Source organism: Alexandromys fortis, unplaced genomic scaffold (genome assembly GCF_014885135.2).
Source record: "Alexandromys fortis isolate MF-2015 unplaced genomic scaffold, M_Fortis_MF-2015_v1.1 scaffold_83, whole genome shotgun sequence".
Classification (NCBI taxonomy): Eukaryota; Metazoa; Chordata; class Mammalia; order Rodentia; family Cricetidae; genus Alexandromys; species Alexandromys fortis.
This window is the reverse complement of record NW_026068001.1, coordinates 1,182,846-1,209,800: the sequence shown is the minus strand read 5'-3', so window position 1 is coordinate 1,209,800 and position 26,955 is coordinate 1,182,846. Positions and strand designations below refer to the sequence as shown.

Sequence of the window (26,955 nt, the reverse complement as noted above, 5' to 3'; positions counted from 1 at the left end):
GAGGAAGGAACTAGATGGAAACTCTGTGTACTGAGAAAACGATTCTGAAGGTTGGCAAGATAGTTCTGGGAGTAAGGGCACTTGTGCCAAGCCTGATGATCTGAGTGAGTTTAAACCTCATAGGCATAACTGACTCCTAGAAGTTGTTCTTTGACCTTCATACACCCCTACCTGAAATAGATAAATGTAAAAAAATTTCAACAATTAAGTCTATTAATTAGAGAAACTTTTAAACATTCCATTTTTTTTTAAAAAGGAAAGTCAACCCAGGAAAAGTTATAGATGAATCTTAAATAGTATTAAGTGTGTGTGTGGAGTCATTCTGGTAAAGCTACATACATATTGCATAATTCCCAATATATGGCATTCTAGAATAGACAAAACTATAGAGTGGGTCCAAAAAAAAAATGAAATTCTTTAAAATTTGTTAAAGCCAGAAGAAGTCAAAGGGAACAATTAAATGTTAGATAGTGTCCTCGGTAGGATTCCCGGAACAGAAAAGGTTCACCAGGAGGAAACTGAGGAAATGTGAATAAAGCGTGGTCTTTACTTAATATATCAATACTGATTTGTTAATGACGACACGTGTGCTCCAATAATGTTCATCATAATGTGACATATGGAAACCTTAACAGTCTCACAATCATTCTGCAAATCTAAACCTTTTCTACAATTTTTTAAAAAGCAAAACAGGTCCCCCAACCCCAGGGTTGGAGGGTATGTTAATGCTAGTGTGTTTCTTAAGATGAGGCAGGACCACCTTCTGTTCCAAGGAAGTGAGACTTGAATAGAGGATTTCAAAATCCCCAGGAAGGGATAGAAGGAAGACAGAGAAGAGGGAGGAGAGGGGGTAGAGAGGAGAGGGGGTGGAGAGGAGAGGGGGTGGGGAGGAGAGGGGGTGGGGAGGAGAGGAAGGAGGGTTAGGAATAGGAAAAGCAATCTAGGAGAAGTGGGAGAAGGAAGGTCAAGGGACAGGATGAAAGGAGGGAGGAAAGAATAGGGAAGATGAGAGGAGAGAGACTATGAGAATGAATGATTTCTGCCAGGAGATGGGGGAAAATGAAATGCCATCTTCTGACACTTACTAGGTCTCAGGCCTATGGGAAGTGCTTTCAGTATTGGCCCGACCTATACAATCTGCCTCGGGGTCCATTCCAGTAAGCTGTATGTGGGTCAAGGCTACACACCAGGACCGTGACCCCAACTGTCTCTAACTGCTATGAAGTTGTGCAAGCCTGGCTACCCAGGACAAGGTATCCTAAGAGGCCACTCTCAACAAGCATAAGATGAGTGAGCCAACTCATGGACAAGCAAATCAAAACCATAGAATGAGTTCTGATCAACAGTAACTTATTTTATATACAGGTGAGACTTAAGGAGAGACCAAAGAGGAGAGGACATTTTGTAGGCTAAGGGCAGAACCAACACTCTGTAAAATACCCATGGCACAGGGACCCACTTACCCCTGGTTTAAATGATGGCAGGCCGAGCCCTACACCAATAGTGGCCTTGTTAGGATTCACCACTGAATTATAGTGGATATTCCGGTGGTAGCTGACACGGATGGGTTCATCTTCATTTTGATGGATCCCATGGAATGTGTTGATAGGTTCTGCAGAGAAAGAGAAGGAGGGAGCATCCACAGGAGACCCAGTATGGTTGGCTCTGATGAAGTACCATTAGTCCCTCATCTACCCACTACAGAAGTACCTGTGCTGTATTGATACACCTCCACAGGACGGTTGTACATCTCTGCCATAGCCTGCATCTCAATGTGGTTACCATGGCAGTTGTTTTTCCTCTTGCGATTGATATAGGTCGTGAAGTCTTCTGTGACATAGTTGGAGAAGTAGTCAGCATTCTTCATCTGTAGAAGGGATTAAAAATTAAGGTCTGTATACAAAGGAGATCCTCCTACCCTCCTCCTGTCCCAAGGCCTCCCCAGGATCTCACCAGATAGTCCATGCAATGTTTTCGTACAACCTCATGCATGTCCTGGTCTCCATACACCTGGTCAGCTGGGGGTGCAGGGACAAAAGAAAGGAAAGGATGGAGTTACAGCTGTCATCACAAGAGTTCTGAGTCACAGAACATCATTCATTAGAGGAAAGACAGGCTGAGGGACTAGGGAAAGTCCCTTTTCTACACCAAGCCCAGAGAGGTCTTTTGTGTGCTGTAATGGGGTGGTGGTAAATGGCAAGCAAGGTCTGAAGATGTGTTGAACTAGCACACATAAACCAGGTGTGGCGGTGCCATGTCTTTCATCCCAGCCCTCAGGATATGGAAGTGGGATGATCAGATTATCTTCATCTACAATGTAAATTCATGAGACTCTCTCAGAAAAAAAAAAAAGAAACCAGGTTAGACAATCTTGAAGAATGAGAGTATAGGGGTGTGTATATAAGTATAGCACAGTCAATGGCCAGCAAGATGATTCTGAATAAAGTCCTGACACGTGAGACTCACATAGTTGAAGGAGAGAACCAATTCCCTTAAATTGTCCTATGACCTCTCTACATATGCCCTGTGGCATGCCACCACAATCTCCATACCCACCAAGAAATAAAAATGTAGTAACAAAAGGTTTTAAAGTGACAATGTCAAACTAGAGGTTTCCTCAAAAAGTAAACTGGCCTTTGTAAATTACAAATAAAAGTACAAAGGAGGTTAGTACACACCTATAATCAAGGCTGAGTCAAGAGAATTGCCAAGGTCAAAGACAACCTAGATTACTAGACTCCATTTCAAATCAAACCAAACCAAACCAAACCCTACATTCAATGCCTACCACCACTACCACAAAAAGCATAAAAACCACCATGCCCCACCATGATTAGAATCTTTTTGTTTTGTTTTTCAAGATAGGGTTTCCCCCGTCTGTAGTCCTGGCTGTCCTGGAATACTCTGTAAACCAGGCTGGACTTGAACTCACAGAGATCCACCTGTCTGCCTTTTGAATGCTGGGATTAAGAGTGTACAATATCATCACTCAGCTATGATTAGAATCTTAACCAGAAGAAAAGGAAGAAAAAATACTTACTCTGCCAAATAATAACTAGTAGGTTAAGTAGCCAGAGTTCAAGTTCTCTGGCTTGACTCTCTGGCTACCAGACAGGTATGACCTGGCAGGCCTCTAGTGGACAATAAGTATAAAGTGGTAGAATCTCTCTATTACTCAATTCATCAAAGGTGTACACAGACTGATTACACAAGGCCTCTACTGAAAGTAGAGGGCAGCTCACACCTAAGTGCACTGCCAGCTCAGGACCTGGTATAGCAAAAGAAATTGAATATAGTCTGCTGAGCAGCCATATAGGCTGAAGCACGGAAGCAGGAGTCTCTTCTCCCATGACGTGGGTCTGAAGATAAGGCAAGCCTGACTTTCACTAGCTGCCTTGAAAAAGGGAATTTCCCTATGTTTCCCCAGAGGTTCACCGCACTGATGGGATGCCCCTGCGGCTCAGGGATGCTAGAAATGGGAGCATGCCCACCAGTCAGGCCTGGCAGTCTTTTCTCTGAAGACTTGCTAGCAGGTCTTCACTGCCTTCTGATTCCCTCCATGAGGGTTCTGTATGGTACGGAAACAAAGGCTGCACTGAAAAAGAAAGTGGGCAGCTACAACAGCCTCAATTCATCCTAGAGGTGAAGATACCTGAGGGGTGGAGGAAAAGGGTCTGTGAAGGCAGGAAGGGGTAGCCCCTTCACTGATGTAAACAAGGATGTGGCTTCTGTGGCCACACTCCCCTCCCCAGCACTTCCAGCAAGTCACATGTCCTGCATACAAGCTGGGGATGGGGGTTGAGGGCTGCTGCTGCCTTTCTTAGAAGCCAGGACCACAGAGGCTGCTGTGGCTGCTTGGGCTGCTGGAGGAGCTATTTCTGTAGGCTGAGCTTGGAGGCAGTACAGTCTGCAGCTGCCATAAACAGGAACTAAGATGGGAGTGAAAGGGTTAAATAGGGGTGGGCTACCAGGCTCCACGAGCTAAACTGAGATAAGGGGACTATGTATCTCCTACAGAAGGGATCTCTCTTTGCCAGAGCTAGATGCCAGATTTGGGGGGGGGGGACACGACGGGGTCTTTTATCTTGTCTTTTTCTGGCAGAAAGTTCATGTCACCTCTTAGCTGTGTGGCACTGGACAAGGTCTTTCATTTCCGGGTTGAAATTCATAAAGTGGGGACAGTAACTCTTCTTCCACTTAAAATGGTATTATAAAGACTATAGAGGGCTGGGAATATATCTCTGTGGGAGAACATGGGTGCTAGGTTCAATCTCCAGTATGGGGATGGGACTACAAGAGAAGGTTTGTCAACTATCTGTAACATAAGCAGTGGTCAAGAAAACAGGTGCTCCAGGCCAGCATGGTCTACAAAATGAGTTTCAGGACAGCTAGAGCTATGTAGAGACCCTGTCTCAAAAAAACAAAAATATCAGGCAAGCCATTGCAACTCCTATTATACTGCAAGCTATCCACCAGTCAGGGAGAGTGCTGAGAGAATTGCTTATTAAGCCCTTCCTCATTTCTGTTGCACTTCCTCCACCAGAGGAAAGCCCCAAATGCAGAAAAGGAGGGGTATCCCTTCAATTACAAGCACCGCTAGCTCTCTTTACAGAATTCAGTGCCTTTGTTCAAAACTTTGACAACCAAATTCCTACCAAACTAGCAATACTCGATTTATGTGTAGGGCCCTTAGATACAGGCAAGTTATAGTACTTATAGACTCATCCCAGCTTTTGTAAGGAACCACCTCGCTGGCCTCAACCTTACAACAATCCTCCTTCTTTGGCCTCCAAGTGCTGGGATTATAAGTATATAACACCATACCCAGTGTATACCTTAACTTTGTAATTATTAACATGTAATAAAATATGCATCTCTATTCCAAGGAAATAGACACAGTACCTCCCCATCAAGTGGAAAAATTTTTCTTCGATGTTATAGGCAAAGCACATCATAACATGAATTAGCTTTTCTAATTTTCCTAGTCCTACCAATTCTGTCCTTAGGAAAATTCCTTCTCCTCCCAGATTAGCATGTGGGGGCCAGGATGGACTTCCCTATGAGGGGTGGACCAAGGAAGGAGAAAGAGTGGCCCACTGGAACCACAAATAAAGGGGGAATTTAGAGAAACTGTTTTGACAGAAACTGAAACTTCTCTTGCTAACACTGCTCTTGGCCATATGCACCTGGTTTCTTCTTCCAGGGTCCAGCTGGAAGGGGGTCCCCCACTATACTCCACCTCTGTCCCCTTTCTACACAGGATTCACAAGTTCATCAGTTTCCCTGCTAGCACAAGGAATGACTTGAAACAAGGTAAAGGCCTGTAACTGAGCAGAGATATAGTATCAGGGACTACACACCACACTTCTCTAGATTCAACACGAACCTTCCTCCCCACAGACCATACTACTTTGCTTTCTCTGAACATACAAAGATACTCACATAGAAGCACACATATGTACCCACATGCAGCCTGTAGGGCCTCCAAAAGACTGAAATCTTTGAGACTAAATACCCACACGACCAACTCCACAACACAAAACCACAGCATACTGTGAATATATGTCCTTGTCACCAATCAGGAACGACTGAAGCCTAGACAAGATGTGAGACTGCATACTCAGGAAGCCATGCCACTTCCTTCCCAGCCTTTGCTAGGGATAGGTGGGAGAGGAATGACCAACATCTCTAACAAACTTCTTTCATCCTTCTCCTCTACTGCCTGCAGAAGTCCTTTTTCTTCAGGATCCCTAAAATGCTTGAAAAACAAAAACAAAACAACCTGCATTTGCCCACACATACCAGGAGAAGCACAACATAGATTATTCTGCACCCCCCACAAAGATTATCTTACTGTATGTTTATGAGTTTTGCCTGCATGTACATATGTGTGTCACATGCATACCTGATGCCCACAAACAGGAGACGGCACTGGTTTCTCATCAGTGGGCCAGGGCTGGAATTAGAGTTAAGGAAAGTTGTGAGCCACTTTGTGAATGCTGGGAACCCACGTTGGTTCCCACTTGCAAGAGCGGCAAGTATTCTTTTTTTTTTTTTTTAGATAATTGAGTTCTTTTTTTTTTTAAGGATTTATTTATTTTTATTATGTATACAATGTTCTGTCTGTGTGTGTGCCTGCAGGCCAGAAGAGGGCACCAGATCTCATTACAGATGGTTGTGAGCCACCATGTGGTTGCTGGGAATTGAACTCAGGACCTCTGGAAGAGCAGTCAGTGCTCTTAACCTCTGAGCCATCTCTCCAGCCCAGTATTCTTTTTATTTATTTATTTATTTATTTATTTATTTATTTATTTATTTATTTATTTATTTATTTATTTATTTATTTATTATGTATGCAATATTCTGTCTGTGTGTATGTCTGCAGGCCAGAAGAGGGCACCAGACCTCATTACAGATGGTTGTGAGCCACCATGTGGTTGCTGGGAATTGAACTCAGAACCTTTGGAAGAGCAGGCAATGCTCTTAACCACTGAGCCATCTCTCCAGCGCCCAGCCCAGTATTCTTAAGTGTCTTTCCCGATCCACTACTTTTCTGCTGTGGGAGTCTGTTCTCCTCTCATCACATGAGTCTTATGGACTGAACTTGGGTTGCCAGGCTCAGCAACAAGTACCTTTACTGACTGAACCATTTCACTTCACTGATTTAAGTCCAGATTTCTAAAGGGCAGTAAATATAGGGTCCTCCCTGCGCTGGAGGGACATGGGACCATGTACTCCTCAGGTGGCAGCTGCCTGACTGTTTTCCTACCATTAAGTTCTGCTAAAGACAGAAAAGGAAGCTTGGAGGCTATGCAGATGACTCAAGAGGTAAAGGCATCTGTTGCCAAGCCTGACAACCAGAGTTTGATCCCTAGAGCCCACGTGGTAGAAGGAAGAAGAGACTTCTTCAAGTTTTTCTCTGATCTCCATGTAAACATACTATGTTGTATACACACACACACATACACACACAATGGTATGTTTAATAAAGGAAGCTTGGTTTTTGTGGAGAACCTAAAAACAAACCACATAAACATGGGTACACACAGCAGCAAGGAGCAACAGTAGATCTCCACTGTCCTTCTGCTCCTGTGGGAACCCTGGCCCCACTGATGAAAAAGGAGTGAGGAAAAGGTCCTACCCATCTATCAACCAACAATGGGATTGCATACCCAACTGTTCTACTGGGTACAAACTATGCACAAGACATATGACCTCAGATCCAATCTGAGGTATATGCTTTTTGGCTTGAGGATTCCCAAGGGGAAATGGGAAAACACAAAGATGCTGAACAGAGAGGTCAATGGAGACAGGTATACAGGAAATAGCACAGAGAAATCTCCTGTGTCTTGATATAATCACAAACACTGCTGTTCTGACATTGGTTGAGTGACCTACATAAGACAGGGTCCTGGCTTTATGGTGAGGCCTTAGTTGCTCATTTTATAAAGCTGTCAAATCTAAGGCCAAGAGGTGGTGGCACATGTCTTTAATCCCAGCACATGGGAGGCCAGAGTCAGAAGGATCTCTTGAGTTTGAGGCCAGCCTGGTCTACAGAGTGAGATTCAGGACTACAGAAAAACCCTGTCTCAAAAAAACAAAAACAAAAAGAAAAACCTGTCAAAATTAAGTTACAAAGCACGACATCAATATGTCTGCAATTCCAATACTCAGGAGGTTGAGACACAAAGAACATCACAAGTTCAAGGCCCAAGGCCACCTGGTCAACCAAGAAAGTTCCAGGCTAGGGCTAGGTCTGCTCCAAAAAATAAACAATAATAAAAAGCAAAATCTTAAAAAATTACCTAACAGCCATCCTTCCCAATGTTGATGATCCATGTTCCAAGTCCAAAACAACCAGAGACATGGGTCTGGATAACATTTCTGGGCTATAACACAAAGCTCTAGCTACTCTCTCCTGAAGTCCATGCAGACAACTCTATGTGGCTTCTACTTGGCCCAAAGGCCAGCACCACTGCCATGGCCAGGGCTAGATGTTTCTGCTGAGTCAAACCCAAATGGAGGAAAAGGGAGCGAGACTTAAGTTTCTAAGAGGAGGTTATCTGAGCACAGCAAGGGCAAGGTGGATCATAGGATACCCACCTCCACCCAAGAGTTCACTGATGCTCATAAATCTCTAGGAAGAGGTGCCAGGGAGAAACGGGTACAAGCAATTGATACTGGTTCAAAAGTGTTGTCCTAATGTCAGTGGTAAAACAAAGGGCAGAAAACCACTTGCCTAAGATTCTCAAGAATGGAAGAATAAATTCTAGCTGGAAGAAGGAAAGTCCAGAGATGTCAAAGAACAGACAAACTAAGAAGCTAGACCTTCCTAATGCTGTGACCCTTTAACACAGTTCCTCATGTTGTGGTGACCGCTCCCTAACCATAAAATTATATTGTTGCTACTTCATAACTAATTTTGCTGTTATGAATTATACTGTAAGTATCTGTGTTTTCTGATGGTCTTAGGTGAAAGGGTCATTCAACACCCTGGGGCCTCCTGTGTATTCTTTGAACACCTAAATGCCCCCATGCAAACTCTACCATTGTCACTTCCCCTTCTATCCCTGGTAGTGCTGGGCATCAAACCCAGGGTCTCCTGAATGCTAGGCAAAAGCTCCACTACTGAGCTAATACCTTCTGCCGTCTTTTCAGACCTTCAACTGATTCTATTTCATGGGATAATGATCCAAAATTTTTCAGGAGGGCCTGAAGCACACAGATGAATGTATGGCACACAGTAGGGTCAGGGAAACAACAACAAAGTGCCATATATGTGGGCAAGTCACTCAAGTCCAACTTTCCATTACATGTTCCCTTCACTATTTAATACATGGTAGGAAGTTAAAGCCTGCAAGCCCTGGTACAAAGCCTAAGGTGATGACCATCTGTCCCTGTATAAGCTAGGCTAGAAACAGGGGGACAGCAGAAAGCCTGGGGACAAAGTCCCCTTCCCCGGCACACATATTGTGTACTCTGCACCAGGGAAACCTCTAGGAGGCCTAGAGACCAGGGACCATGTACTTCAGGGGAGAGGCCATAGGACTTGAGGTTTTACAGAGAAAAGCTGAGGGCAGCCCAGTCAGGGGAAATGTGTAGCCATAGTGCTGATAAGGAAAGGCCTTTTAACCTGCTGTGGTCAGCTCTTCCTGTGTGCTTGGGCCCCTTACTGGAAGGCCCCAATTGGGGGAGGGGGGAGCTAGATAGACAGACACACACATACAAAAATTGCTCTTGATGTGAGGTACTATTCATACCAGGTCCTCAACAGTCCCAAGCTTCTTCAGTGAGCATGAACCCATATGCCCAACAGTAATCTTGCCTCTCCTCCATCCAGCCTGAGGTTAATACAGGGCCTAGAAACTACTAGGTCCTCCTCACCTTTTCATTCTCTGCCTTCCCTTTATCCCCAAGATACCTCCAAAGCAAGTTCTTTCTCTAGTGAGTAGCCCAGGGAGAAGATGACTTCAAACTAGAGAGTAGGAAAAGTTAGGATTGTCCTCTCAATTAACAGATAACATTTTCTGAATACTCTCTGCTTGGTAGAGGGTGAGCAGCCATTTGTCAAGCCATCCCACAAATATTTCTGGCTCTGGGGCACAACTGAGAATACTAGTGCTACTGTTCCATGATAACTTACTATGTATCAAGCATTAAAGGGATTTACCAAAGCAAATCAAGCCCAAACAGTAGAATACTTTAATCAATTCTCCAGCTAATAAAAGAGGGTCCAGAAAGAAGAATCACTTGCCCAGGAGTGGTACCTGATCCAGTATAGCTTATAACAGACATGAGGGTCACCCAGAAACTAAAAACAGACCTAGAAAGAAATCAAGGAGTCCTTGGGACCACCACCATTTCACAGATCAGAAAACAGTCTAAGAGCCACACAGCAGTTATAAACTGGGCCAGAACTAAAAGTCAAATCTTTGGATTCCCAGCAATTTTCCCTGGAAGACAGAACCTCTGGTGCGGGAAGAGAACAGGCCACACTCTTGTCTCCCTTCAAGTTGGTATGGGATTTCACATTTACTCATTTGGACAAAGATTCATAGCCACAAGGGACTACTAAGCTCAGGCTTAGTAGACAATATTTAGAAATTATTAATTCCACCCTGGCACAGTAGTACATGTCTGTAATCCCAGCACTTGGGAGGCAGAAGCAGGTGGATCTCAAAGTTTGGGTCCAACCTGGTCTACACAGACCGAACAGACAGGACTAACAGAGACCCAGTCTCAAAAACTGACTAATTCTTGGTGGCTGGAGAGATAGCTCAGAGGTTAAGGCCCTGAGTTCAATTCCTAGTAACCACAAGGTAACTTACCAACATGTATAATGGGATTTGGTGCCCTCTTCTGTCATGCAGGTATACATGCAGGCAGAACACTGTATACATAACAAATAAATCTTGAAAAAAAATTACTAGTTCTTAGCTGTACATAGTGTCTCACACTTATAATCTTAGCTCTTAGGAGGCTGAAACAGGATTATTCCAAGTTTCAGGTTAGCTTGGACTAGAGAGTGAGACTGTCTCAAAAAAATTAATTTTTCTAGTTTTGACAGCTGTACAGAAACCAATACAGACACATCTGTTAAAGAAACATACAGAAGCCAGGTGGTGGCGGCTAACGCCTTTAATCCTAGCACTCGGGAGGCAGAGGTAGGCAGGTCTCTGTGAGTTCGAGGACAGTCTGGGTTACAGAGTTCCAGAACAGGCTCCAAAGCTACAGAAAAACCCTGTCTCGAAAACCAAAAAAAAAAAAAAAAAAAAAGAAATATTTATGAATGAAATGATCCTGTGTCAAGTTATACTGTAAAAACACTGCTTCAGGGAAGTGAGAAAGAGTGGGCAGGGTAGTTATAAAGTAAGGCTATCTGTGTGTTAATGATTGTGTGTGTGTGTGTGGTTTCTTTTTTTGAGATAGGGTTTCTCTGTGTAAAAGTCCTCGCTGCCCTGGAACTTGCTCTGTAGACAGGCTGGCCTCGAACTCACGGAGATATGCCCAGGTCTGCCTCCCAGATTAAAGGTCTGTGCAACCTCCACCCAGCTGTGTTAATGACTTTTTGAAGCTAGATGAAGAGTCTGAAAGAGCTCACTATTTTCTCTACTTTTGTGCAAGCTAAAAGAAAAAAACCCTAATATAGAAACCTATAAAGATCTAGATTTTTTTTTTGAAACAAGACAAAATATACTTGGCTGACTTGTAACACGCTACATAGACCAGGCTGACCTTGAGATCTACCTGCCTCTACCTCCTGCTTGCTGAGATTAAGGGCGTGTTTCATCATACCCAGTTTCACAAAAGAGGCACACACACAAGCACAGAATAGAGACCTTCCCCAACACACCACACCACAGAAAACTCTGGGTACAAACTCTTACATACCAAAGTGACAATGTGACATGGTTAACCTAGATATAAAATCCTGACTACCACATACTTTTTGTGTAACCCTAGGCAAGCCACTTCCCACTTCTGAGACACCTTTCTCATCTGACAAAAAGAAGCAACATCAGTCCCCAGATTCACCTACACTGTGGGATAATAAAAGGGTTTCCAGGCCAGGCGGTGGCGCACACCTTTAATCCCAGCACTCAGAAGGCAGAGACAGTTGGATCTCTGTGAGTTCGAGGCCAACTTGGTCTACAGAGTTGAGTTCCATGGCAGGCTCCAGAGCTACACAGAGAAACCCTATCCTGAAAAACAAAGAAAAGGGGGGGGGGTGCTGGGGTTTCCATGCCAGGTGGTGACTGCTCAACCCTTTAATCCCAGCACTTGGGAGGCAGAGGTAGGCGGATCTCTAGGTTCAAGGCTAGTATGATTTACAGGGCAGCCAAGACTACATGCAGAGAAACCCTGTCTCAAAAACAAACAAAAACATGGATAGATGGATGGATGGGTTTCCAGTAGTGTTAAGTCTCTAAGTGATGTCACTTTGTCACTACTATTGCTGTTATTATTCACTCAACACAATCCAAGACAAGAGGCCAAACGCTAACATTAGGTTCATGCCTGGCTATCCTAAAATACCAACTAGTTAACTCTGCTGAAATCCTGTCTCAGGGGCTGCTGACAACAGGGACACAGCTCAGAGGTATCTTTAAGCCCTACAGCCCGCAGGACCGAGGCAGAGACTCACCTACAGCCCGGAATAAACAGGCACCATCCTCCTTCATCTGTTTGATGATGAAGCCTTTCTTGTCCCGTAAGGCCTTTTCAAACCAGTGTTCCTGCTGGAGGAAACAGTGGGAGGTCAGCAACAGGGAAAACCCATACCCAGGGAAGCCTGTACCTCTTCCCCAGGATCCTGTCCTCAATTCCTGAGAGGACCTGATGATTGGCAAAAAAGGGTACTGGGAAATTCACAGCCCTTCTTGACTACTCTGTAACCAAAAAGCAAGAGATTCAGTCACTGGACAAGAACAAGACTTAATCCCAGAGAGGTCCCAGATCCCCTAGAAATAGAAACTTCATCTGCTTTCAGATCCCTGCTCTAGATATTGCAAGACCTGGCCTAGGCAGCCAGAGGCCTGGACCCCGTAAGTCCTTAGACGAAGAATGTGGTTCTCTATCAAGAAGTTTCACTCAGGGAAGATGCTAAAGAGAACAACTAGCTAGAATATAGATCTTGAGCCTATAAACATCTGGGAAATTCTAAAATATATTTTGTAAGGCAGAAAGTGAGCCAACTATAATATCAAGTGTGTCCAAATACACTTACATGTATATTTACACAAGTCTCTACATATGTATAGTACAAAATGGAAAAAAGTAGACAATAAAATATAATCATAAGTATTCATGCTATAGGTGATTTTTCTTAACCTCCTTTCCCAATAAGATACACTATTCTTCATCTAAAATTCCAAATCCCTAAATGTTTTGAACATCAAGGGACTTCAAACAATACAGAAATCCCAAAGTCTTAATCTAATGTCCCATCATAACCTGAAGAGAACTGACATACAACCAGATGGCCTACTTGAGGGTGAAGACTGAAACACTGTCACAAAGAAACATTCAGGCATGTGATCCTGAGGTACTGCTCTAGCTTCTGCTAAAGTATTATATAATCAAAGTATAAACACCAGGAGACTTTGCCAAATTCTGAATAGTTTCTAAATTCCAAATTACATTTGATCCCAAAGGTTTGGTTAAGTGAACCTATACAAACTCATACTTCCAAATTAAAATAATAGTAATGACCTTGACAGCTTAAGACATTTCCATTTCAAAATGAAGCAGAAGCAGATCTTTCTCAGGCTCCTCCCGCCCTCTGCTGGTTGCCAGAAGCAGACAGCCTGACCCAGCAACAGGGCTGTACAACAGAATGTGAAGCCTATTCCTAGGGGGCATTACCCTACTGAGGAACTTATAGGATCCCTGCTAAAAGGGCCATTTTTGTACCCCACTACAGGCAATGGGTATACTCCATCCCATAAAAAAACAGGAGAGCTCTCTGGCAGAGTGGGCACAATATCTGGAGGTTTAAAGACCTGGTTTTCTGTTGTATATTGATTGTTGGAGACAGGGTTCCCTGTGAGGTCCTGGCTGTCCTGGAACGCGATCTATAAAAAAGCCCTGGTTTTCAACCCAGCCAGCTTCATTACTGTACTGTTTCCTGGTTGTAGGAAGCTGCCTAAGCTTGTCATACCAGCTATAAAAATGGGAAGCATTTGATGTACTTGACACATCTGTCAAGAACTCAGGACTTTAGTCAGGACCTAAAGAGGCTCTGTAATAACATATACTGGTGAAGTGGTTACTAAACATCAAAGGGAAGAGACCAGCATAAAGAGATGATGTACAATGGAGATACCCTCAGAAAGTCTTAGGTGGGTGGCTTGACAGAGAATGAAGAGGGACAAGAGAAGACCTAGCCAGCCTCACCCGAAGGGCCCACATCAGGAAGGTGTGGCTTCATTTGCAGAGATGACAAACGCACCTATAATCCTTTAATGTGCTTCCCTGGGCAGCACAAACACACCTGTTTATGCACAACCTTCCAGTAGCCCAGGTGCTCCTGCCACCCTGGAGTCTGTGCACTAGTACACTAGCTAGTTACTCCAAGTTCATCCTTGCTCACACTGTCAGCCATTTCCCAGAACCACAAAGCCTAGACCATCAAGGGGTTTCCAGAAGAGGAACTTTTAACTCTAACCCCACACCTGATAAAGGGGAGAGTTAAGAGGGAGAACAGCATCCTCCCAAATATGGGAGGAAGATAGAAAAAAGGATGAGGGGAGAAAGGGGGCTTCTAGTTAATCATCTCCCAAGATATGAGTCACCATACACTGGACAGTGAGAGGACTGAAAAATGAAAGAGATTTGTCTCTGTCTTAATAAACTAGGGGAGGGGCAGAGAAATAGACAATGACTACACACAGTATGAGTGGCACTGCAAAACAGATGAACACTCCCTTGCTTTTATGAAACGGAAAGAGACCTTACTCTGACATTAAGGCTGGCGCTTGAGTTAAGTATTAATACCCCCAAACCTCCAGAAATGCCTGATAACTGGATGAGAAAGTCATTTCTACCTCTAAGCACCAGAAATGCTCAGAGCGTGGCAATGTGTACAGCAGAGCAAAGATACAAGCGAGACTAGGCAGCTACGCAAGGAAGACAGGAAGGATGAACTCATATTAGCTGAGTGCTTTGCCCCATGCCAGGTACCAGATACAAAGATGACCTCATTCAATTGTCCTCACCACAACCCAAGTGGCAGGAAGCATTATCCACATCTTACAAAGGCAGAAAGGAACTACGGTTTGGGTACTAGCAAAGTCTAGTAGTATAGCAGCAACACAGTATGTGCCATGAGCAGTGACACACACCTGGCAGCAAGTCCTGGGGGAATTCTGGCTTGTCCATAAAACTAAAGGAAACCTGAACAGACAGTCCTTTTGCATAAGTGGGGTGTGGGTCCTAAAGAACTAAATGGCATCTAGGCCTGCATCTAGAGGATGGACCACTAAGCAATCACTGGCCTTAGTACCCATTTTAAAATGCTAGGGCTCTAACTTCTACCTCTCTTTCCATCCCTCTCCCACTTTGGGAAGAAAATGTTTAGGAAGTACTGGAGTGCTGGAAAATATTTAACAATCAGTAGGTTTAATCGGTATTGATGTCCTGACCTGAAAAGATCAAGTCACAAACCCTGAACTTTACAAGTTCAAGGCCAAACCTGGAGCAGAGAGTCTCTCCCTATCTAGAGATAGTGTCCTTTGCAAAAGGACTGGACAATGCTCTCCTTCAGGAAGTTCTCACATAGGTTTACATCACCACCATGATCACATAGGCTGGAGTCTCAGGCTGAATAAAAAGGGCAAAAGGAAAAAACAAGTTGAACATCAGTATTCTTTACTTCCCTGACACAACATGACCAGTCTCACATTCCCCACTGCCATGCCTTGCCCACTGTGATGAACTGTATCTCCAAGATAAACCTCATGTCAGGTATTCTGTTACAGCAACAAGAGGAAAGTAATAAAGTTGGTACCCAGAAGTGGAGCCACTGCTGTGAATACCTGATCACACAAATCTGTAGCCATCTGGAGGTGGTTTGCAGGAAGAATTTGGAAGGGTTTGGTTCTGTAAGCTACAGAAGACCTAGAGTGCTGAAGTAAAGCTTAACAGTATATTCTGGTGGGAATGTGGAATAAAAGACTACAGACAAAAATGTGAACAATACTGTCCTGGTCAAGAAGATCTCAGCTAGGTACAAGAACTAAAGGCCATTTTACATTCTGGCAAAATAATCTGGCTCATTTCTGCCCACCTGATCATTTGAGTGAGGCTGAATTCAAAAGTTAAGAGCTAAATTGCTTGGAGGAAATCTGAAGTCAGCATAACCTCCAGGCTGTAGTATACTTACTACTTACTATGGTCATTACTTATTGCATTAATCTGTTGAGAAAGCACAAAACATATAAGACGTGGAAAGTGTACAGTCTGGTGAAGAAAAGAGCATCAACCAGGTTTAAGTTTTAACTGGCTATAGTGGCTCATGTTTATAATTCTAACGCTTGGGAGATAGAGCCAAGAGACCTAGCAGTTCAGAGTCAGCCTTGGCTATGTAAGATTCTGCCTCAAAAAAATTTAAGGACAGGCGGCTGGAGAGATGGCTCAGAGGTAAAGAACACTGGCTACTCTTCCAGAGGTCCTGAGTTCAATTCCCAGCAACCACATGGTGGCTCACAACCATCTGTAATAAGATCTGGTGCCTCTTCTGTACTGTAGGATACATGCAGGAAGAACCCTGTATATATAATAAATAAAAAATCTTAAAAAGTTAAGGACATAAATATACAGTTTGACAAGAAAAGGAGCTAGAAGTGTAACGAAATTTGTGCAATTAAGGAAAATCTTAAACTCTATATGGTATATATTGCCTCGAGGAAAAGACCCTACCTAGGAGAGGCTCCAGGCTATAAAACTGAAAACTAGGTTGAAAAACATTATTTGAAAGGATAATGCCCAAAAAGCAGTTTCTAGACCAGTGGTTCTCAACCTTCCTAATGCTGCAACCCTTTAATACAGTTCCTCATGTTGTGATGACCCCAACCATAAAATTATTTTCAATGCTACTTCATAACTGTGATTTTGCTATGGTTATAAATCAGATATGTAGGATATCTGATATGTGACCCCTAAAGGGGTCAGAACCTACAGAGTGAGAACTGCTGCTCTACCATAAAATGCAGAAAACACTCTAGAGAGGTGTACATACAGTCTTCCACCAAGGTTTCAGAAAGCCAATGAAACCAGGTAATGTGTGGCAGGGTCAGATTTCCTGCAATAAGGCCCTAAGAGGCCATTTTATGAAGTTATGGAGGTGATGCCAACTTGCAATGGTGACCTCAAGTATATTGGAGATGCCAGAAACATCAGCCAAGGAAAGCTTTAGACATGGAGTAAAGTTGACTCAAGGTAGAGCTACATACAGCCAAAGCATCAGAGCTGAGGGGTACAACTACCAAGCTTGTTGGACACATATGGTGTCATCAACTGCAGTTTCAGTCTTGCTTTCATCTAGTCTTTCCTTGCTAACACATCCCTATTCCTCTCTTCTGGAAAGGGAATGTTTGCTCAGTGCCATTGTATTGCTTTACTTCTGGTCCTCAATGCCTTACAGCCATCTCAAGATAAGAGTAAAACATTAATATGTAAAATTAACAGGTTTGGGTACCTCACTGTCAATTCAAAGAAGTTTAAAATTCCCTAGGAAACACACATCTTGGTGTGCCTTCGAGGGATGACATCATTTCATGGGCTTGGGGTCCTGTGCTGAATAAAAGGGGAAAAGGAGAAAGTTAACTGAATACTAGCACTTATCTCCCTCCCTGCTTCCTGACTGCAGACACAATGAGACCAGCTGCCCCACACTCCTGCCACCAGACTCACTATATCCCCTCAAACTGTAAGTAACAATAAACAATAAACTCTTCCCTTCCTTGGTTTGTTTTTTTTTTTTTTTTTTTTTTTTTGGTTTTTGAGACAGGGAACTCACTCCGTAGACCAGGTTGGCCTTGAACTCACAGAGAACTGTCAGTCCCTGTCTCCTGAGTGCTGAGATTAAAAACGTGAGCCACCACTGCCCAGTTTAAGTTGCTTTTGTCACCAGAAAAGTAACTAATACAGAGAAAGGAGATTTAATACAGAAAAGAAAACCACACACATACACATAGAGAAAGCAATGTAAAGACAGAAGCAGAGATTAGAGTGATGCAGTTACCAGAAGCTGAAAAGGTCTAGATTCTCTCCTAGACTCCCTGGAGGATGCTCAGTAAGTACCGACACCTTGATTTTGGCCTAGTGAAACCCATTTTAAACTTCTGACCACCAAAACTGAAGCGGAAGATACTGTTGTTCTAAGCCACAGTCCAGTTATTTGTCATAACAGCCAAAGGACATTAATACATCCTCCTTGTAGTAACCCTTTGGTATGTGAGTTCTAGAACTTTGTGGCTGTGAGACAACATAGCATGGCTCCCATTCTGCATCATCCACCTACCTAAAGAGGGGGTTAAAATTAAAAAGCAGTAGGGGTCTGGAATCCTCCCTCTCAGCCTGGGAAGTTGCTGACCCAGCCTGTGGGTAAAAGAGCTGCCAATAAAGGGGGAAGGGTGCAGGAAAGGATGGCAACAGCATTGGACAGATGTCTTCTCAGCGCCCATGGCCAAGAGGTGTTTAGTATTCCAGGCCTCCCAGCTTTGTCCCAGCAAGCTCGGAGCCAACACCACCCCCTCACCCGAAACACCCAGGAACACTGGCCCTGCTCCAGGGGTAATAAACACCGGCAATCTATCCAATGAGAAACATGCACATGCTGCTTCTCTAAAAGACCCACACAAGCCCACCAAAATAGAAGAAAGAGAAAGACCCCCCCCAACCTGTTCCTGGACCACTGAGGGACTAAAAAACCCAAGATCCTATTATTTGGTGATAAAAACAAAGTACTGATATATGCTATCCCATGTATGTGCCTGGAATACAGGCTAACTAAAAAAAAAAAAAAAAAGGAAAATTACAAGGACTTCATCACTATATGATTCTGCTCTGCTTGTGTCAGAATAGTTGATCAGTCCAGACAAATTAGTGGGTTGCCAGGGGCTGGAAAGAGATGAAGGAATTGGGGGTAGGAGTTAAAAGGTATAAAGGGTTCTGTGACATTTAAAAAAAAAAATTCTAAAACTGACTGATGACAGAAGTACGATTCTATGGATTTCTTGAAAACCATTAAATTGTACACTTTTTATTTTGGCTATCTTAAAATCTCAACACTATAGCTCAGGCTGGTGTCAAACTCTTGGCAATCCTCTTGCCTCAGTTTCCCAAATGATGGGATTATAGGTATAAGCCATCACATTCAGAAAACTGTGTACATGAGTTTCATCACAATAAAACTGTTAAACACAAAACCACCAAAGAACCTACAGCATCTACCAGGAAGAAAGAAGTTCAACACTGGCTGCAACATTATAGCACATCTTCTAAAAGGTTAATATCTGCAGAGTCGAGGCTCCCACATAAAATTCCATAAAGGACAGAAGAGTGTAAAACAGGAAATTAAAGGCAAGATTATAACTATCTTCAAAGCAATGAGTCCAACCACTCTCCTCATCACAACCTATTTAATAGGTAGAGAAATCAAGATCCAAGCCGGGTGTGGTAGTACATGCCTTTAATCTTAGTACCTAGGAGGCAAAGGCAGGCAGAGCTCTGAGTTGGAGGCCAGCCTGGTCTACAAAGTGAGTTCCAGGACATCCAGAGCTGCCCAGAGAAACCCTGTCTAGAAAAAAAATGGAGAGAGAAAGAAAGAATGAAAGACCCTGAAAAGGGAACTGTGCAAAGACCACAGAAAGGTTTAATATAGAAAAAGGATTCAGATCTATGTTGCCAGGTCAGAGACAATATGCTGCTTCCTTACCAGCCAACCACCCAATTCCAGGTGGGCAAGCTTCTAAATGTGAAGAGATGGATCCCATTGACGGACAAAGCCTCTTGGGAAGAAAACAAGATGGTAATGGGGCAAAATATTCACCCTGAGCAAAAAGAACCAGCCAAGATGGTTAAGATATTTACACTCTAATAACCCTCATGAATTTTTTGCCCTAAAATGTGAGTTCTACAATCATAAAACCAGTTCAACAGTTAACACTAGAGCTTGAAATCAAGCCTGCCTGACTCCAAATCCCAAATTCTTTCCACATACAACTGTGGAACTTCATAGCTGGCTACAACATTGCCACCCATTATCCTTAAGCCTCATACCAAATCCTACTCATCGAACCTCTATGACTGGGGAAGAAGTAAGGAAGAAAAAGAAGCTCCTCTTCAGAGAACACTTATTATTCACTATCAACTTCAGGTATAAGGGGCTTTGAAATCCCAAAAACAAAGCTAACTGGCAATGCATCAGCACATGAGCAAGAGAGTAAGGAAGGAAACTGCAGAGAGAAGCAGACGCTATACAGACTGACTACACTGCTAAGCCTAGCATCTTCCACTATCTCAGCATGTATGCCCCTTTCTCCAAGATCTCTGTGAGGTCTCTGTTAGCTCAGGATGCTTACAAACCAGTTTTCAGTGGACAGGCTCTCAGCAAGGTGACCATGCCAAAAGGAAACCTCTGGTATCGTCTCCCCAGCACCCTGACCCCAGGTACCTGGAGAATCCTAAAGGGAACACGAATATATATTCATAGAACTGGAACCAGATTCACCACCTAGACTAATCATCATCCCCTTCTGTCAGTATCAAACTAGCCCCTGAGTTATAAACATCTTCAGCAACAGTTGTGGGCCAAGATTAGGGTAGCAGAACCATTCTCCCTTCTTCTCATCCCCAAAAGGCTCCAAGTTTGGCCAGGAAAGCCAGCGAGAAAAGGAGGAGCTCTATCTTCCCTTTGTCCCACAGCAGAACAGAAAGCCTCTCCCCTGTCATAGTTAAGAGTAGGTTTTAGGAGTCCATCAGATCTTACTTCCAAGTTCTTATGAGGACGAATATAAAGGCAGAACTGCAAACTGCCTTTTGCATCTCCATAAACAACATACCTTCTCTGTCCCCGGAACAAAGAATGTATAGCTCTATAAGGGGCAAACAGACTTTACAAGAATCAGGGATTCATAACTCCCAGACCTGACATCTGTGAATCCAGATGATTTGTTCCGTCAGAAATGATAAGAAAGGAACAAGAACAGTAGATTTGAGACTCTACCACACTCTGTTCCCTGAAAAATAGAAAAAAAAAACGTGACAAAGGAAATGGATGTGAGAGAAATTTTCAGGACCATTGAAGCAGGAAGCAACAAATGAAATGAGTCAGAATCTCTACCAGTTTGAGGGATGCCTCAGGCTTCTGGGCCCAGGATCTGACAACCTTGTAGGCTCTGACCTGAGGGCAAAGAACTGCTATGAAAAGAACACCCAGGTCCTCTCTGTTCAAAGGAAGAAGCCTTTGGCCATACTCAAGATGACTTCACATCCTCTCCTTGGTGAGAAAGAATCACCTGAGATGTTGGGAGGAGAGCAGCAGGCCTAAGCAAGGACTCAGGCCTCAGTCCCCAAGGCAAAGAACCTCTTGTCCCTGAGAGAAATGTTTCAGAGGTAAGAGGCCCAAGCTGTCAATGTCCCTGAGCCTCAAGTTCCCCCCAAAGAGAATCTTATGTTCCTAAAAGACTCCTATGAAGAATATACTTAGAACCTAAGGAGTAGAACAATCCCTCACACAACAGATGTGATGCTGAAAGCCCTTGGAAAGAGACTAAGTTCCTGTTCCTCAGGGACCTTATAATCATGCCCAAAAGAAAGTGCCACAATTCAGTCCTGGTGGGAAATGTCATCCTGTCTCTGAAGAGCACCTCAAGTTCCTTGAGCAGGAACTTCAGACATTACCTCTAGATGAGTCTTTAGGAGTATGTATGAAGCTCCTGTTCCTAAGAAAACTCTTATGTCCTTCACAGAAAAGAAAGCCTCAGGCCTTTGAAGGCAGGTTTAGAAGCAGAACTCTGAGATCACCTCTGGGTCTCCAAACTGTCCATGCCCTGAGGCTGGAGTTTCCAAAGCTGGGATTGGACAGGGCCCAGAGATTCTAGGACCTCATCTACAAAGTCAATAGGTGAGAGTTCTCCAGAGGAGATGGAGCTCTTCCTGAGAGAAACCTCGGGTTTTTTTCCAAGAAACTTAATCTGTGTTTAGTGACTTGAGAGTTTTTATTTCCCTGTGAGATTAACAGCTCAACCCCTGGGGAATCAGAGAAGTCTTTAGATTCACTGAAGGGGGAAGATGGGATGTTGACTCCCTGAAGTGAATTTCAATCAGTAAGACATATATCCTTAGGGGAATATATGACTCCCCCAAGAGCAAAGACACCAGTCTGAATGAAAGCATGTCCTGAAGAGCTCTTCTTGCCTGAAACATCTAGAAGTGTCACAGTCCTGAAGAGACCACAGGCCCAGTCTGTAAAACCCCAGACCATAAGCAAAGAGGTCTTTGTCTTTACATCAACATCAATCAAAGTTCTGAGTCTCATTCATTTGAAGAAAGGCTCAGGTACGTGGCTGAATGGTGGGGTGGAGGCAAAGAACACATCTCTGAGAAGAAATCTAGATCCTGGTCTCCAAGGACGCAGGTATCAGTCCACTGATAGAAAATACAAGCCAATGTCACTCAGAAAGGGTATGAGACAGGAAGTCTCTGGTCCTAGGTATTGGTTTCAGCCTTTGACTCCAAGGGTTAGAGAACTTTATTTCCTGGAAGAAGTTTCACATCACTGGAGGGATGCTTTGAAAATCACTACCTACAGGTGTGAGAGTTTACTCTAAACCCTCAATTCTACAAGGAGGTGGTCTAGGTCCTTCAATAGATGCTTAGCACTCCCAAGGAGGTCACGGGCATGGCTGGTCAACAGACCTGTCAACACTGCAAAGGCGAAAAGGGTCCTTCCTACATGAAGAATGTCAGATTCTTTAAAGTTTTAGGTTTCTTGGGTATACTTAGACCTTATCTTTAAGTACACTTCCTTGTCTGAGTTGTTTGGAGAGAAAAATCTCAGACTCGTCCAAAAAAAAAAAAAAAAAAAAAAAACGCTCGTAAAAGTCACTGAACCAAAGTCCCTTAACAAGACCTGAGATCTCCAACCTACCTGTGACTCCTGGGGCCTTCCAACCATCAGTCATGCAGATGAGACCCCAGGACCAGGACTGACAATTATGGGGTGCAAAAGAGCTCCAAGTTCCCATCTAGAAGTATCTTAGCATACTTAGGGCCCCTAATACTGTCTTTGAAGCGGGGGAATGAGGTTTCATCATGCCTTCTCCACCAGATCAGGTTCAGCAACAAGACCTAAGTTTCTCGGACCAATCTGAAACATTTCCTTAGGTCCTTTTCAGTCTGGCGGACTCGCGTGCTCTCACCTTCCAGCCCTTACCTGTTCCACAGTGGCAGGATCCATGGCCTCGATTCGTGCCGCGGCGGCTTCATATTCGTCTTCACTGTTGTAGCCTGCTCCGACCTCTTCACGCTCCGGACTGCCCCCGCCAACTGCGCCAACGCCGGGAGCTTGACGCCGCCGCTTGCTGTGCCCCGGGCCCGAGCAGCAGCCGCCCACGCCCACAGCACCACCCACGCCCACCACCACCCCTGCCGCGCCCACCCCCGCAGTTGCCGCACCAAGAGCGTCACCAGGACCGCCGCCGGGGCCACCAGGGCCCCCACAAGGAGGTGGAGAAGCCTGCTGTGGCCGAGGGCCCGCTACTGCACCAGGCGGCACGGCTAGTGCCCAACGATGAAGAGCACCAGGCGGCCCCGGTAGTGGGCCCTGAGGTGGTGGTGAAGCCCGGGGACGAGCCCCCACGACGCCGGAGTCACGGTCGCGTTCTCCTCCACCCACGCCCGTGCCGCCGCCGCCCACGCCCACACCCCCACCGCGCCGAGGCGCTGGGGGCAGCGGCCCGGGCGGCGGCGGTTCGTTGGCCGGGTCAGTGTCGGGAGGTGGCGGCTTCTTTTTGGGGAGAATAGTCATGGCGGCACCGCCAAGTACCCCACAGCAAACCAGTCGCGGTGAACGCCGGGAGAGAACCCGGATGAGGGGGCTACTGTTGTGCGCGAAGCACGATGGGAACAGCGAGGCCTGGATAAAGAGACCGGCACACCGGTTAGAGAACCGTAGGCAGTACGCAGGTCACGCCCGGAGGAGATCCCGGATGTGAGGTCCAATAGGATGGTACAGAGACGAACTTGTCGTAGCTTTTTCTCCCTCCAAGTCCAGCCAAGCTTATTGCTACCTTGTTCCGGGATTCAGCTTCAAAGGAAACACAACCAAAACAAGCACCTCTTCGCCCCGCCCCTACACAGGTTCTTGAACTACCGGGTGGGGCCTCTGGGGCTATGCGCACGCGCAGCGGGACACAACCCGGTCTCTTTTTCGGAAGTACGTGGGCAAAATCGTCGCCGCGGTCCCAGCGGCACACATCAACCAATTGAAGAAGCTGCATAAAGCCTTGACAACACGCACGAGCCAATCAGGGATGAGCGCTCGCTCTCTCGTGTCCTCCGTCTCAAATTTCAAAGTCTGTAGCCGTGTGTGTTCCCAGCTTTTCTCGTCGGTTCCGTTCTGTTCTTTATTTTCTCCAAGGTCCTAACCCACAGGCAGCGGTACTATAAACAAACGAAATGGTGGGCCTCGCGAACAGTACACCCCGTTTCCTCAAGGAGCCCATCTGGAACTCAGAACACACTCATTGGAAACTATCAACATTCCCAGAGCGTATCACCCCCTCTGTCATCACGTCCGGTACTACCCACCTGTAAACCGGAAAAGGCGGCACCCTGCTTCACCCTGACAACAAACATAATCTTGCGGTGATTGGCTTAACGATTCTGCCCATCATTTCAGATCGGCCAACCGCTAGATAGACATGCACCTTACGGATAGTGTTTGGAGGAAAGACACGCCTTCTCCGTCACCTCCGCCTTCTTAGCCTCACGTTGACCTCCTCAAGCCCATGGCTATTGCGCAGGCGCGGTACAGCCTTTATCGCCACTTGCACCGCCCCCCATCCTACTTTACTCAGGAAAAGAGAAAGTTTACAAAACACTGTCAGCAGCTAGTGTCTCCCAGTGGTGTTGGCAAAATCCTTGATATTGAGCAGCTAGAACGCTACTAGCGTGGCCCTTAATGTTTGAGTATTTGGAGCAAGTTAGTTAACACCTGATCCATCCTCTATTTCTAGTTCTCTGTAAAACAGCAATAATTTCTGTGTTAGAAATTAATGCCAATAAATGGCCTGGTTCTGTGCATGGCGCACAGTAAGTGCTACATAAATTAGAATCTGTGGTAATGTGGAAGAAGGATCCTGGACTTTGATTCCGTAGAAGGAAAACCTCGGTTCTAGGCACACATGGATCATTATGAAACTTTTGCAAATCATTGTCCCTTTTAAGATTTCCTGTCCAAAGCGCAATATCAGCAATGGGCTATCATCATTCTGGAAGTTCAGGCAGGACAATCAAGAGCTCAAAGCCAGGGGCTAAAAAGACAGCTAAGTGGTTAAGAGTATTTGCTCAGCCATGTGGTGGTGGCGCACGCCAGGGGCTAAAAAGACAGCTAAGTAGTTAAGAGTATTTGCTCAACCAGGTGGTGGTGGCGCACGCCTTTAATCCCAGCACTCAGGAGGCAGAGACAGAAAGATCTCTGTGAGTTCTAGGCCAGTCTGGTCTGTAAGAGCTCATTCCAGGACAGTCACCAAAGCTCAAAGCTACACAGAGAAACCCAGTCTGAAAAAAACCAGGGGGGGAGAGAGAGAGAGAGAGAGAGAGAGAGAGAGAGAGAGAACACGCATTTGCTCTTCCAGAGCAGGTTCAATTTCCAGCACCCACATGGTGGTTCACAACCATCTGAAACTCCAATCCCAGGGATCTGAAAACCTCTTTTTGCCTCAGCCCGCTGTAGGCATGCTAGTGATGCAAACACATACATGTAGACAAAACACCAATACATATAAAATAATTTTAAAGAGAGAGTTCAAGGCTAGCCAGGACTACATGGTGACCCTGTCTCCAACAAAAAATATTTTGGAGGAAACAGAAAGACCACATAACCACCTCCCTTCAGATGCTAACCTTAACAGAAGCTTTTCTCCGAAAGGCATCAGTAATACACGGGTACATACGGGTCCTAGTGATGTTTTCTGTTCCTGAGACTTCACAGGAAGAGAAGACACATATCTCCTGGAACTTCTGTATGCAGGGATTTCTGCCCAATGCTGATGAACATTATACCGACTTGTCTTATGGTTGTCTTTGGACATATATCCCATTGCCTACAGGATATCTGCTCAGCACTACCCGCCTAAAACTAGACTAGCCTTCATCCAATACTTAACTATATACCTGACACTGTAGTAATAGCTTTCATGTGTCCTTTAATAGCAAAACGACCCCTCCACCAGTTATTACCCAAACCAGAAACCTGAGTCAAATTTGACAGCTTCCTCTTCTCCAATTCCCATTTGCCTGTCAATTCCAAGTCCTGCTCATTCTATCCCTGGAATTTCATGACTTTCTTTAGTTTGGTTTGGTTTGGTTTTGAGACAGAGTTTCTCTGTGTAGCTTTGGAAGACTGTCCTGGAATTTGCTCTGTAGACCAGGCTAGCCTCGAACTCACAGAGATCTGCCTGCCTCTGCCTCCCAAGCAACAACTTTTGAATTCTACTGCTATCAAAATAGGCAAGCCAACATCCCCTACCAAATGGACTATCACAAAAGTCCTTGGCGGAGTCTCCTTCACTCAAGACTTTTTATCCATAACTTTTTCCTCATGGCCAAAATTATCCTTCTGAAATGGAAACTTAATGACTTCCCTGTTTCTGAGTCTTCAGTGGTCCCCCCTTAAGCACGGCCTTTTGCAACCTGTACTATCTACTTCCCTCCCTTCAGCCTTGCACCCTCCTTTCCAGTTAGACTGAACTACTTTCAGTTCCCCAAAGGCATTGAGCTCACTCTCTAGCCTCCAGATCATTGGACACACTGTGCCCTCCACCCACATTTTCAGCCTTTCCTCTCTTGCCTAACTCCAACTCCTTGTATACATACAAATCCTATGATAGCCAGTTTAGGTTACCTTGCCATCTATGTTTCTATAATTCATCACTCTTAGTTCCACCACCTCGTATTGGAATTGCTTGTCTGCCTTTCATGCTCAACTCTGTATATTAAATATAGTAATGCCTCTTTGCCCATCATTGCACCATAGTGCTACTACATGATGGGCAATTAATACATATTTGATTTTTTTTTTTGAGACAGGGTTTCTCTATAGCTTTGGAGCCTGTCCTGGAACTAGCTCTGTAGACCAGGCTGGCCTCAAACTCACAGAGATTCGCCTGCCTCTGCCTCCCGAGTGCTGGGATTAAAGGCGTGCGCCACCACTGCCCGGCAATAAAT

At 44.8% G+C, this 26,955-nt stretch overlaps 1 protein-coding gene across 6 annotated transcripts in view; it reads right to left on the bottom strand.

The window, feature by feature from the left end:
• The window catches only part of Otud5 (OTU deubiquitinase 5), a 32,090-nt gene extending 7,799 nt beyond the window's left edge, over nucleotides 1–24,291 (bottom strand). For 2 of the 6 annotated variants that reach the window (XM_050160785.1, XM_050160786.1), the window contains exons 1-7: nucleotides 23,796–24,288; nucleotides 23,182–23,641; nucleotides 22,940–23,052; nucleotides 12,146–12,239; nucleotides 1,954–2,018; nucleotides 1,711–1,867; nucleotides 1,464–1,612 (exon numbers count right to left, since the gene is read on the bottom strand). In XM_050160785.1, coding sequence (XP_050016742.1) covers nucleotides 1,464–1,612; nucleotides 1,711–1,867; nucleotides 1,954–2,018; nucleotides 12,146–12,239; nucleotides 22,940–23,052; nucleotides 23,182–23,641; nucleotides 23,796–24,005 — 1,248 coding nt within the window. In that variant the 5' untranslated portion in view covers nucleotides 24,006–24,288. Of the gene's footprint in view, nucleotides 1–1,463; nucleotides 1,613–1,710; nucleotides 1,868–1,953; nucleotides 2,019–12,145; nucleotides 12,240–22,939; nucleotides 23,642–23,795 lie in introns of all 6 variants that reach the window. The other 4 variants (XM_050160781.1, XM_050160783.1, XM_050160787.1 and 1 more) reach the window with 3 other exon arrangements.
• Nucleotides 24,292–26,955: the final 2,664 nt, after the last annotated feature.